At 46.1% G+C, this 12,906-nt stretch overlaps 1 protein-coding gene across 14 annotated transcripts in view; it reads right to left on the bottom strand.

The window, feature by feature from the left end:
* RBFOX1 (RNA binding fox-1 homolog 1) overlaps positions 1-12,906 on the bottom strand; it is a 1,497,346-nt gene that overhangs the window by 1,222,768 nt on the left and 261,672 nt on the right. For all 14 annotated transcript variants that reach the window (XR_005016506.1, XR_005016507.1, XR_005016505.1 and 11 more), the window contains exon 2: positions 4,787-4,849. Coding sequence is in view for 10 of the 14 variants with exons in the window: in XM_036826196.1 (XP_036682091.1) it covers positions 4,787-4,849 (63 nt within the window). In the remaining 4 variants the exon portion in view is untranslated. The remainder of the gene's footprint in view (positions 1-4,786; positions 4,850-12,906) is intronic.

The raw sequence follows: 12,906 nt of genomic DNA, 5'->3' as shown, positions 1-12,906 counted from the left end.
GAATGTGTGAACAAGGGTGTCTGGTGGTAGCTGGTGGTTGGTCAAATGACAAAGCAAATGAGAAGGTCAGTGAGCATCTTTTTCTGTGCCCTCTAGACCATGGGACTCCAAATCAACTGGCATGAAACCCACCCTAGGCCTGGCCTTAATGCATTAATGCTCTTATGTTGTTCCTGCCCTTGCTTCCCCTCCCTCTTGAATTCCAAATGATGCATGACCTCTCCCATTTCCAGCCAAGCTGCTGATTTCTTTAACTCGAGAGAATTCCACCTCCCTGGGTGACAATCACTGTTCTTTCTCTTCCTATTCACCCTTGCACTGTTCTACTCTTGTCTGCTCCACTGAGCTCCAGATTCTAAAAATATTATCATGGGGGTCATCCTTCTACACGGAAAAGAGACTTCGTATTTTCTTTATCTACAAAGGGGAATGAAGGAACTCAAGCACACAGGGAAAAGTTCCTTCACCAGGAGGGTCTTAACAGAAATGTATACAGAAGTATAGACATCTCTGTACTAAGAGCACAGGTGAGAGATCAAGGATAGCAAATGCTTGGAGTTGGGAAATAAACACGTTTAGAAGTCAAGAGATCAACTTGCCCAATTGGAACAGAAGGTCTTTAGAGATCCTTGAAGAGATCCCTAAAGTGTTAGGTAGGAACTAGCTTATTGAAGAAGTAACTAGATAATATTCATGCTTCAGGAATGTTAGTCCTTCAATACAGAGGATGGAATCCGGGGGAAGGTAGCATGAGGACCACTTAGGAAGAGTTCACACCCATGTAAAGAAGGAGTTTGTGGAGTGGTATGCCAACAGAGGGGGTGGAAGTGAGGCTTTTAGGAGGCCCAGATCAAAGACTCATCCCTCTCTTGGTGGTGGATGAAGAAGACAAAGTCAGTGGTGACTGAAGCCTGGGACTGGGGTACATGGGAAGAGAATGGTGTCCTTGGGTGAGTGAGTGGGGTTTGGTCTGATTGTAGGGTTGGGTATTTGTAGTCAGAAATGACAGCCAGAAGTAAGTGGAGAGATACAGCAATCTGTGCTGCACATGGCACTGGAATTCAGTGATAGATCTGGAGCCAGTTGTTCTAGGTCTAGCAGTTGACAAAGCAGAGGTAGAAGCTTTGAAGAAGAACACTGAGTGGTAAGTAGAGAACAAAAAATAGCCATTAGGGTGACCCAGTTCTAATATCAGTTCTGTTTCTCCCATCAGAAGGTGAGATGCATTCTCACCATCAGAAGGTGAGATGCATTCATTTATCTGTTCATCCCCCCATCTCTCCATGTGCTCACCCATCACTATATCCAACAAGTACTGATTGTCTGTTATGGCCATTACTACAGTAGACATTATGGACATAATCAGAGCTTATATATTATTTAACAACCAGCATAAGTCAGGCACCAACCAGTTAGAATGGATGCATGCTGGAGGATGGTGCAGGAGCGTCATTAACCCTCTAGTTCTGGATCAAGGGTCCATGTGGGGGGATAAGGCATATGGAATTGCAGGGTGTGAAAGATGCTTAGGGATCTGGGACAGAAGGAGTTTACCAACCCATGTCCACACTGAGCTATAACAGCTGATTATTATCAGCCTGGGTGCAAGAATGGACCATTTAGACCTGGCCCCTGTATTCAGAGGGCCTATGATCTAGAGATGCTCCATCCAACATGGTAGGCTGTTACTACCACGTGATGCTGTTTAGACTTAAATTAATTAAAAATAAGTAAAATCACAAACTTAGTTCCTCAGTTGCAGTAGCCACATGTTAAAGTGTTTGATGGCCATACCTAGTTAGTGGTTAACATACTGCACAGCACAGATAAAGAATATTCTTAACATCACAGAAAATTCTATTGGATGGCACTGGACTAAAGAAAAAGACAAAAATTAGATTAATTTTTGCTCAGTTAAGGAATTAATTATAATTTTGATATAGCATGCCACGAAAGTGTAATCTGACAGGAGACAGAGGTCAAAGGAAGGCTTCGACTGCAAGTTAAATTTAAAAGTTGTTTGGGACTTCCCTGGAGATCCAGTGGTTAAGAATCCACCTTCCAATGCAGGGGATGCGGGTTCGATCCCTGGTCAGGGAACTAAGATCCCACATGCCACAGGGCAACTAAGCCAGCACGCCACAACTACTTAGCCTGTGCACTCTGAAGCCCGCACACCACAACTAGAGAGCCTTCATGTCGCAACTACTGAGCCTGTGCACTCTAGAGCCCGCACACCACAACCAGAACAAAGCCCGCGTGCCTCAATGAAAATCCCATGTGCCGCAACTAAGACCCAAAGCAGCCAAATAAAACAAACAAACAAACAAAAAAACAAAAACAAACGAAGTTGTAGGAAATTACTCTCAGGCTGAAGTTCAACAAATGACCCTGCTACCACCAGCCTCCTGCAGCTTTCCTTCTAGACACAGGTCATAAAGGGATGTGGGGAGCTAGAAGACTACATAGACGTAGGGTCATGTGAGCTAACTCTCTGCATTACGTACATTGGCCAATCTGTGTCCAAAGGGCCCCAGTACAGATGGAACATTCTAGAAAAAAAAATAAACAACACACGATAGCTAAACTTTCAAAGCAGGAAATGGACATTGATTTTCTGAAGCCAACAGAGACATCAAACCCTGTCTCAGAGCAAGGGAAGATTTTAGCCACAACATCAGTCCAGGTACAGCGTTAAATCTGAGCAAATTCCAACTGCAAAGTCATTGCTCCCCATCAAATCCCATGAGGGGCTGGAGCAGTTTCCTGACCCCCACGAGGTACCACACATGTGACTGGTGAAGAGGACACAAGGACCAGGCACGTAGCCCAACATAGACGTCAGATCATCTGCTTTCCTGGTAACCAAGCAACCTCCCAGAACTCCATCTATGTTCTAGGGGAAGTGACTTGCTGGCCCTGGGAGTTGATTCTCTGTGCTAGAGAAGCTATGATCACAGGAAAGCATGGGGATCTCTTAGGCACAGAGACTGGGCAACGGCTCTAAATATCCCCAGCGAGGAGGTGCTCCATTTCTTCCTTTTTAATTTTTCAAAAAAATTATCAGATATCTGCACACTGGTTTGGAGCAGCAAATTAATAATTTTTTTCTCTTCCAACTGCAGTTCTAGATATGGAAATACCATATCCAAAGACAAATTAACATGAGTTCCTTACAACACTGTACTAATTATCTCAGGGACTAGAGCCTCCCCTAGGTTAGAAACATCAGCTCCAATCTAGGAAGGGAACATGGGTTTCTTCCTGAGAAGGAGTAACTTGTAGCATGTCGAGACGGTAAAGAGAAAGGTGGGAGGATCACAGATCATCAGAAAACCCACCCTCAAAACCTTCCTCCCTCTACCCCTCCCCCGTCTGCTCCAGCACCAGCGAGGCATCCAGGGGAAGGAAACTACTGGAAACAGGAACAGCTAAAGCAACATGCATATTTAACTTCACACCACATAGATCTGAACAGACTGCATGCCGAACAGCCCCCTCCTTGTTTCGCTTACAAAATCCCCCAGTTTTCAAGAAATGCTGTAGCCTGAAATTCAAAGGCATTAACGGATAGATGTGGCATGTAGGGAATTAGACATGAAGTTTCCTTTCTTATTGGGAACAAAAGCTGTGGGTCTAATCTCCTGTGTGATACAGCCTTTAGCTGATCAGGGTTACAGGAAGTCATTCTGATGTGCTGAGCGGCGAATACACCATCTTTTTATTTCTTTCCGTCTCCTCCTCCTTCCCAGCTCCCTTCGCATATGCAAATGCCACAGCAATAAGGGGAGTCTTGCAATACCACTGAGGGTGAAAGAATTCCCTTTGATCAGCCTCTCCCAGGCCTGGAGTCCCACAGCCTCCAATTCTACCTGCCCCTTTATGATATTTGATGTGTCAAATTAGTCACCACCACTCTCAGAAGTAGAATATGCTAAGAAATTCTGAAACCTATGAAGGAAGCTACACCCTGGAAAAAACTAAATATTTCCTTAAGTTAGCCTTTTTAAATTTTGATATTTATGGTTACAATATTATAGATTTCTTCCCAAAACAAGCTGCTCGCCAGCAGAACTCCTGCAGAGGAGAGCTGATGGCAGAGACTTTATGAGATGCAGTGTCACCACTACCCCAAATGCTGGTGTATCAGAAAAAATAAGAGTTGGAGAAATTGGACAAAATACTGCTAGCTTCACCAAAAATAAAGTCCTTGCGTCCAATAAGACAGGCAGACGGTGGAAAGTGCTTACTTTACTTGCTAAAAACAAATGAAATTTCCAAAATGTACCCCAGCATCTTAAAGTACAGAATTTCTTTTTTGCAGTAATTTCTATATAGGAGTAATATATTCTGGCCCAGAAAGAGCAAAATGAACTGTTCTTAAATGCTTCAAGAAATATATGGTCTCACTAACTCCTCTGATTGTTGCCATTTCTTTTGACTTTGCAGGGTCCTGTGACTGGGAGAGTGGGACAATGTCTCCTGATGAGAAAAATTTAGGGAACAAAAAGAAAACAAAAGCACATTTAATTTAACCCCCAGGCAGTAATGGTAGGTTTAACCCATCCACACTCTCAGACATTTTCTCTATTCTTTTCCCGGGTTCTACCTAGCAAAGCCTCTTCTCATCTCTGAATCCAACTCAGTGGGGCCAAAAAGAAAGACACAGGCAGGCAGCAAAGTGTTTGTGGGAACCCCAGGCCTGCAGAAGAGGCTTTTCATCACAAACAGGATCAAAGCAATGGATGGAATTCTGTAATGACCTTCCAAAAGCGGTAGCACTTACTGAATGTTGAGTCTGATCAAGGAAGCTGTAAGTTCCACTTGCATGAGTTCTTTGAGCAGTTTCCTAGGGAGTAAGAGAAGGGAAGACTTTAGTATTGAGGAATGTATCCTTGAATTGTGTCTGTATCTTTTCTTGTCATAGTAATATCTGGTTAACCTCTAAAATAAGTGCTTGATTATATGGTAAATTTAACAATGACAATGGTGATGATGATGATGAAAATGATTAACAGCAAATCTTCAAATATATTTTCATAGCATGCTTTCACACTCCAATTAGGAAGGCGTTACTATTTTCTCTACTTCAGAAGAGGAAACTGAGACTCGCACAGCTCAAGTAAGTTGAACAAAGTATGCATACAGGTAGGGGAGCCTGGATTTGAACCTGGGCAGTTGGGCACCAAGTTTAGAACCATTCTGCTATACTCTTGTTTTACACAGTGAGCCCTTTGTCACAGGATGTGTTCAAGGAAAGATGGGAGGTTGATCTTTCAGAGATATTATTGTGGAATCTCCTGAACTGAGTTAGGCAGAATGAAACCAACTCTAAATTTCCCTTCAATTCTAGAACTCGAAGATTCTGTAATGCTCAATCCCGTGATAGCTAAGGTTCCAAGTGACTTCATTTTGCAATGAATAAAATTGTGATATAAGGTGTCCCATCAATAATAAATTTTATAAACATGGTTATTGTCACCCAATCAGAGGGAGGAAGATTCATTTTTATTAATAGTTAAATAAACCAAATATCACCTGAGCTGCAAATGGCCATTATAATATCATATAACTCAGTGAGTAGGGGGAAAGGTCATCTTCAACCAGAAAAATCAAGATTTACTAATAGAGGGATCTTCCCTGGTGGTGCAGTGGTTAAAAATCCACCTGCCAATGCAGGGGACACGGGTTCAAGCCCTGGTCCAGGACGATCCCACATGCCGTGGAGCAACTAAGCCCGTGCGCCACAACTACTGAGCCTGTGCTCTAAAGCCTGTGAGCCACAACTACTGAAGCCCATGTGCCTAGAGCCCGTGCTTTGCAACAAGAGAAGCCACCGCAATGAGAAGCCCGTGCACCACAACGAAGAGTAGCCCCCACTCGCCACAACTACAGAAAGCCCGCACACAGCAACAAAGACCCAATGCAGCCAAAAATAAATTAATTAACTAATTAATTTAAAAAAAAGATTTACTAATAAATCTGAAAGATGTATACAGCACTTTGCACCAAAGAGAGTTGGCCCTGACTTGCTCCCTCTCTGGAAGAAACTTAAGTAGCAGAGGTGGGACTGGTTTTCAGTGTTCTAGAATCCTGATCTAGTGCCCTTTCAATTACTCCTGTAAAGTAGGGATATAACTTATACCCAGACTCAATGCAATTCACAAGTTTCAGAGCTCAATTATAAACATTATTGGCAGATATATGTTTAAAAAATACTCTTCCCCTTTTTAATATGAACCATTTTTTTTAAACTTCACTAGCACTGGTGTTGATAAATTAGAATATCTGATAACATCAAGAGGTTCCAAAATACTGGAAAGAGAGAGACCAGTGGCTGGAGAGGCCTGAGGGTATAGACAGATATGAAGCTTGAGGATGGTGGTAATAGTGCTTATCCATCTGTAACCAAGCAGGACCCTATGGGGCCTTCCCAGGATAGACCCCCACCATGTCCTCTGCCTCATTCTTGTTTGTAGAAAAGCTCTAGTCTTCCAGGTCTCCCCTGAGTCACAAAAGCTTGGCTTAAGAATTAATGTTTGAAAGGTTGTGAACATGTTGGGACAAAAGTAGAGTTGGGCCAGGAGAACTAGAAACAATTTAAACAGTAAATCAATCATATGGCAGTCACAGAATCTTTAGTTCCTCCCTGAAGTACCTAGATAATAGTATCTGATGCCCATTCGAGAGTTGTTTTACAGGTACTAAAACCCCCAACAAATGGACAAAGTTAACTACATGATGACCATGAGTATGTAACCCCCAGACCTGCTGGAGCCTGAGAATTGATAATGTTAACCCCTGTGACACCACCCTGTTACCTCAACATCAACCAATCAGAGAATTGTGCATAAGCTGATCACACACCCTGTGACTTCCCTCCCTCATCTTGCCCTTAAAAACTCTTCCCTGAAATCCATAAGGGGAGTTAGGGTTTTTTGAGCATTAGCTGCCCTCCTTGTCTGGTGCCCACAGTGAATGTAGTATTTCCCTTCACCACAGCCTAGTGTCAGTAGATTGGCTTTACTGTGAGTGGGAGAATGGACCAAAGTTTGGTTCAGTGACACATCCACCCATCCAACCACCCTTCCATCCTTCTTTCCTTCATTCAATCCATCCATCCTTCCTTCCTTCCATCCATCCACATCTCCGCTACTTACTAGCTTTGTGACCACAGATAAGACACTTAACCTTTCTCTGTCTCAGTAAAATGGGAATAAACATAGTACCTACCTCAATGGATAGAGGTGAGTATTAAAAGTTAATATTTGGGGGCTTCCCTGGTGGTGCAGTAGTTAAGAATCCGCCTGCCAACGCAGGGGACATGGGTTTGATCCCTGGCCCGGGAAGATCCCACATGTTGTGGAGCCACTAAGCCCATGTGCCACAACTAATGAGCCTGCGCTCTAGAGCCCGTGAGCCACAGCTACTGAGCCCGCGTGCCACAACTACTGAGGCCCGCGCGCCTAGAGCCTGTGCTCCACAACAGGAGAGGCCACAACAGTGAGATGCCCATGCACCACAACAAAGAGTAGCCCCTGCTCACCGCAAGTAGAGAAAGCCCGTGCACAGCAACAAAGACCCAACACAGCCAAAAATAAATAAATAAATAAATTTATTTTTTTTTTAAAGTTAATATTTGTAAGGCACTTAGCATTGTGCCTGGTACAAAGTCGATGCCGTTTAAAATTTTATTATTATTTATTGTCTTTTTTAATGCCTAACACTGTCCTCCTGACGCCTACAGTCTAGTGGGGAAGACAGATCTTGGTCAGGGATGCTGGGGGAGGCCTTGCCAAGGAAGTGGCAGTGGGGCTGAGATCTTAATGATAAGAAGAATGCAACCAGAAGAAGTGGAAAGAAGAGTTAGGACAGTTAGGAAATGAACAATCAAACTATATGGTTATCTTCTATAAATTCATAGTATGCCTCAGCTGGAGAATTATCTGTGCCCTAATAATAGAAATAGTAGTAGTAGTAGATCCTAGGTAGACTGATCATATATCCATAGATATACTTATTATAGGTCCTACGATCAAGTTCAACCTTCTTAACCCTTGCCCCTCCTCTTCTCCAGTTGTTTCCTCCATCCCCTAAGACACTCACTCACATTGAAGATCCAGCTAAATTGAACTACTTTGAAAGACACGTAGCACTATACACCTCCAGCCCTTTGGCCACATCTTCCTTCCAGAGCTGCCCATCTCCTGGCCCAATTTGAACTCATTCTTCAAGGTCCACCCAAATGTAAATTTCTCTCTGTAACTTTCATTGACCCATCCAGCTGGACTGATTTTTTTTCCAGGTGTCCCATGGCCTTTTGCACATTCCTCTATCTGAACAAGAATCATACACTCTCTCTAACCCACTGCAGCCTTGGCCTGTCCAGGCTGTGGACTCCTGGAGGGCAAGGACAATGTTTTAGCCAACCCAGTAACCTTGCCGCCTGGCACAGTGCCCAGCCTCTTAGCAGCTGCTCACCACACTGGACAGCCTAGGAAGCTCACTGACCCAAAGTGCTACAGCACCAAGGAAGGGCACTGAACTTTACTCCAGAAAGAAGTTTCCTCTGCGCATCATGGCCTTCTATGGTGCTCCCCTACTTGGCATGCAGGTGGTAAGATTAATTTCACATCCATGTCAGCTTCATGCCCACACCTTTGGATCTGTTTTTAATCCAACCTGCAGTTGAAATGAATTTTATACCCCCCCATCCTTTACACTAATAAGAATCTGTCAAATCCTTTAGGTGGATTGTTTTATAAAAACAAAGGCTGAGAACTATTGTTACAAGGTGAGAATAGAAATGGTCATTAGCAATGGCACCAGACGACAAGGAAAATCTAAGGATCTAGAGTTCCAAAGCAGTGATGTCACTTAAAATAAAACAAAACAAAACTAAGATTGTCCTGAGTTTGTAATTACTCTCACAAACTACCTAAAGAGCAATCTGTGACCAGGGAGAATCTTGGCTCCCAGTGAAATTGGATGGAATTTTCATGACACTGAGACTATGCACCAGCTACAGAGCTGCGAGTGAAGGGAACAGAAAGGACGTCGGAACAAAGTCAGGCAGAGCTGCTCACTCCATGCATTAGCTGCAGTCACCTCGGCACTCCATCCAAATGGATGCACAGAACAGCGAACCAATTACTTCCAGGATGCTGAAGTTGATGACCCCTGGGCAGGCAGTGTGTAGTTTAAGCTTCTAACTCGGACTCTCTCAACAGGGCTGGCTACTGCAACGTTTCTACGTCCATAGACTCGGCCACGCACTGCTTCATGGATTCCGCACACGGGTGACCAAGAGGAGCTGCTGAGATCTCCTCTCTCCACACTTGCCCCCTCAGCCCCCCACGGAGCAGGCAGAGCAATCTTTCCAAGCTATGAATGCACCCACGTCACTTGATGGTTTCAGCCCTAGGTGGATGGCTGCCCACTCCGTTGAGGACAAAGCTCACACCGGTGGGGGACACAGGCTGACGCCCCACATGGTGTGCTCCCGGCCACAGCCTCAGCCTTGTTTGTTAGTTAGTGAGCAGGCACACCCTTCCTCCAGACCCCTTGCGTCACCAGCCCCAGGGACCTGCCAGTTCTGGGTCACACCTCACTCCCCACCAGTCACAGGGATGCTTCGTATGCTGTGTCTTTGACCTGGGACGCTCTTAACACCCCATTAGCTCTCATCGTTACTTCCTCATGGAAACCTCGGCCACGCGGTCTCACGAGCCCATTGTCTTTCCTTCAGAGTGCATCTCACAGCTGTCACTTCACAGTCAGCTGAAAATGCTCTAATTCAAGTCTGCCTGTGTCACCAGCATGTCGGCTCCATGAGGGCAGGGACCACGTGTGTCTGCTCACCGTTTTAACTCTACCTCTGACCACACTGCAGTGGATATGGAAGGCGTGTGATAGTACTTGCTGAAGGAAGGATGAAAGTGAGTGAGGGAGACAGAGAGAAGAGAGGAAGAGAGGAAGAGAGGAAGGAAGGAAGGAAGGAAGGGAGGGAGGGAGGGAGGGAGGAAGTCGGGGAAGAGAGAGGGACGCAGGCTTCCTCACCCTGTCGCTAACTTTAGACACACTTCCAGTGACTACCAGCTTCTCTAAGAGCTATTTCCCTTGCCCACCTCATCTCTGCCTAGCTCAGTCCAGAAATCAGGTCTGAGGTACCCGACCCTGGTTCCCTTAGGGCTGTGTTGAGTACGGATGAAATGTCACCTGATCCAAGTTCAGTTTTCTTCCGGGAATTTGCACAGCGCTGAGAAGTTTCCGCCGGCTCCCAGAACTGAGAACTCGCTTATTGTGGGGTCACCGTTCCCTGTCATGTACTCAGCAAGAACGGAAGCGGCCAAGCTCTGGGGCAGGAAGAACAGAGAAGAGAGGCAAACAGGCAAGAGTGGAGGGGCCCCGAGGCAGGGGGCTCTGGGTGGGCATGGGGGTGCCTCGTTGGTGGATGACCTAGCTGCTCAGGATGCCTGACCCTCCTGGTACTGACCGCACCTCCCGACTCTCACGGCTGAGACTCATTTCTGGGCTGTGTAATGAATGTCCCCGTTTTTTGAGCTATTTTGAGTGGGTCTCTGTTACTTGCCAACAAAAGAGTCACGTGTCTCAAAGGGTGGCATCTCCCCCAGCTGGGGGGCTTCTCCACCAGCTCTGCCTTCAAATACGCCCGCTGTATCTTGACCGCATCGGTGATCATGACCACGTGCGCTCTCTCCAAGCTTCTCAGCGGCCCCTGACCTTATTCGGGGGTCTGGAGCTTAACGGTTCTTAAAGGGGCCCTGAAGCCGCATCAGCACAGAGTAACGCAGCTGGTACCATAGGGGCTTAATAATGGGCGATCTGGCAATGGTGGAGCGTGGAGGGGCAGGCGCCAGTCACTCCCGGGATGGGAGGCAAGCGGGCCAGAACGGGAAGTGCACGGCAGCTTCTTTAGGGTGGAGACGGTGACCCTCCCCAAGGGAATCCAGTGACTCTCAGCCATATGACATGAGGCTGCTGACCACTGGCCGCCACTGCAGTGGTGATCTGCCCAGCCATGCTCGGCCATGCAAATGATTTGCCGTGTCCCTGGATTCGCTGCAGGATCTAAGCACCTGAGCTCCAGACTCAAGACCAATGCATCATTTTACTGTGAACTTGTGGTTTGTTTCCTAAGGGGTGCCGTGGGTTAAAGCACCATCTCCCACTGCGGTCATGCATGAGCACCCACACAGCAAGGCCGGCGTGGGACACTCTTTGAGCTGATTGTCCCGCACTATCTCTTGCTGCATCTTACCCCGTTCCCACATCCGATGCCTGGTCTCTCTCTGTGTTGAGTATTCCCCCAAAGGTCCTGTTCTTCCCTTCTTGCCTTTGTTGAATGTAAGTGACTGAGCTGAACAAGAACAAAGGCCAACAGCCAATAGTTCTAAACTAAAATGGAATCCTCCAACCTCACCAGCCTTTGCCCTGGCTGGTTCCCTTGCCTGGGAGTCCGTTCTCTTTTCATCTGCCTGGGGAACAGGCACCTAGTCTTCACATCCTCGGGGCGCCCTTGCCAAGCACAGCGAAGAGCTCCCACCTCCCTGCTCTCAGAATTCCACCGGTACCTCTGAGCACTCATGGCTCGCAGACATCAGGGGCTTTATCTGTCCTCTCCATTGTATCATCAGCACTTTACAGCCCCAGGCCATACTTTACCTTATTCATGAATGATGGTACTATAGCCATTTGGGACACAGACTCGGGTTCGAAATCAGTTCTCCCGCTCATTTAGCAATGTAATTTTGGGCAAGCTGCTTGACCTCTCTGAGCCTCTGTTCTCTTACCTATCGAATGGGGATAATAATGCCCTGCTCCTTGGAGTGCTGGTGTGAGGATTACACAATATAACTACCTGGCATGGCTAGTCAATACATGTTCATCATGCCAGACGCCCAACAATGATGCCTACTTGTTCAACAACAGTCCTTCCAATAAACAAAGTCGAAACATGCTTTGCAAAATTTTGCCAAGTAAGTAAGATTATCCAGGTGACTCTGACAGCAGAGCCCAGGTAGACCACTGGCCAACACAGCAGCTGGCACACAGTAGGTGTCATTTAAGATTTCCCAAACTAAAGAACCAATGGGTTCTTCCCTTACTGATGGAATACAATTGTAGCTGCTGCTCCAAGGCTTGTATTTGACTTGTCATACTGTTTAAATGCAATAAGCATCAATTAGTCTGCCTGCTGCATTTAATTTGGCTGCACTCACCCTGTCCAGTTAGGGCTCAGGTACACTATCGGTGGCTGCTCCGTGGGAAGATGCTTCCCGGTCTCCCTCCCCAGGGAAGCAAACTTCCCCCTAAAGCTCCAGGGGACCTTCGGGAGACTAACGATATTACACCCCATACGCCACCCCGCTTTGAGGCTTATTGTTGGTGTGTTTAATTTCCTGTCTTGGCATTACAGGAGATTTCTAATGTTTGGGCTGTAGGGTATGTTCTGATTAAAAATAATCCTCCCAATTATGGGCTGGCATGAGCCTCCCGTCACATGCACTCTGCCACCAGCCTCTGCTTCCCTGTCAGCAATAATTGTGTCTGCACTGCCTAACCGTAAATGAAAACCCAAGGGGCACGTGTGGGTCCCCAGTTCCTGGGCCGCACAGGATCTTTTAATTTGCACTGTCTGTCAAAAAGATGCTTCTGTGTGTACTCCAAAGAAATCCTCAGACTCTTCAGAATCAAGGCCAGAAAGAGCAAAGGTACCACAGCCTTCTTGGAGAAACTGTATTTGAACCCGCCAGAGATAACAGGGCGTAAGGCAACGAGGCGCTTTTTATTCTGCTCCAAACTTTAGCTAGACTCGGTATGAAACAGGGAAGCTGAACTCTAGGGAAATTTCAAGGTGTATTTATATTATTTTTCTTCCACCAA

Source organism: Balaenoptera musculus, chromosome 15, assembly GCF_009873245.2.
Source record: "Balaenoptera musculus isolate JJ_BM4_2016_0621 chromosome 15, mBalMus1.pri.v3, whole genome shotgun sequence".
Taxonomy (NCBI): domain Eukaryota; kingdom Metazoa; phylum Chordata; class Mammalia; order Artiodactyla; family Balaenopteridae; genus Balaenoptera; species Balaenoptera musculus.
This window is presented reverse-complemented; position numbering and strand designations above follow the sequence as displayed.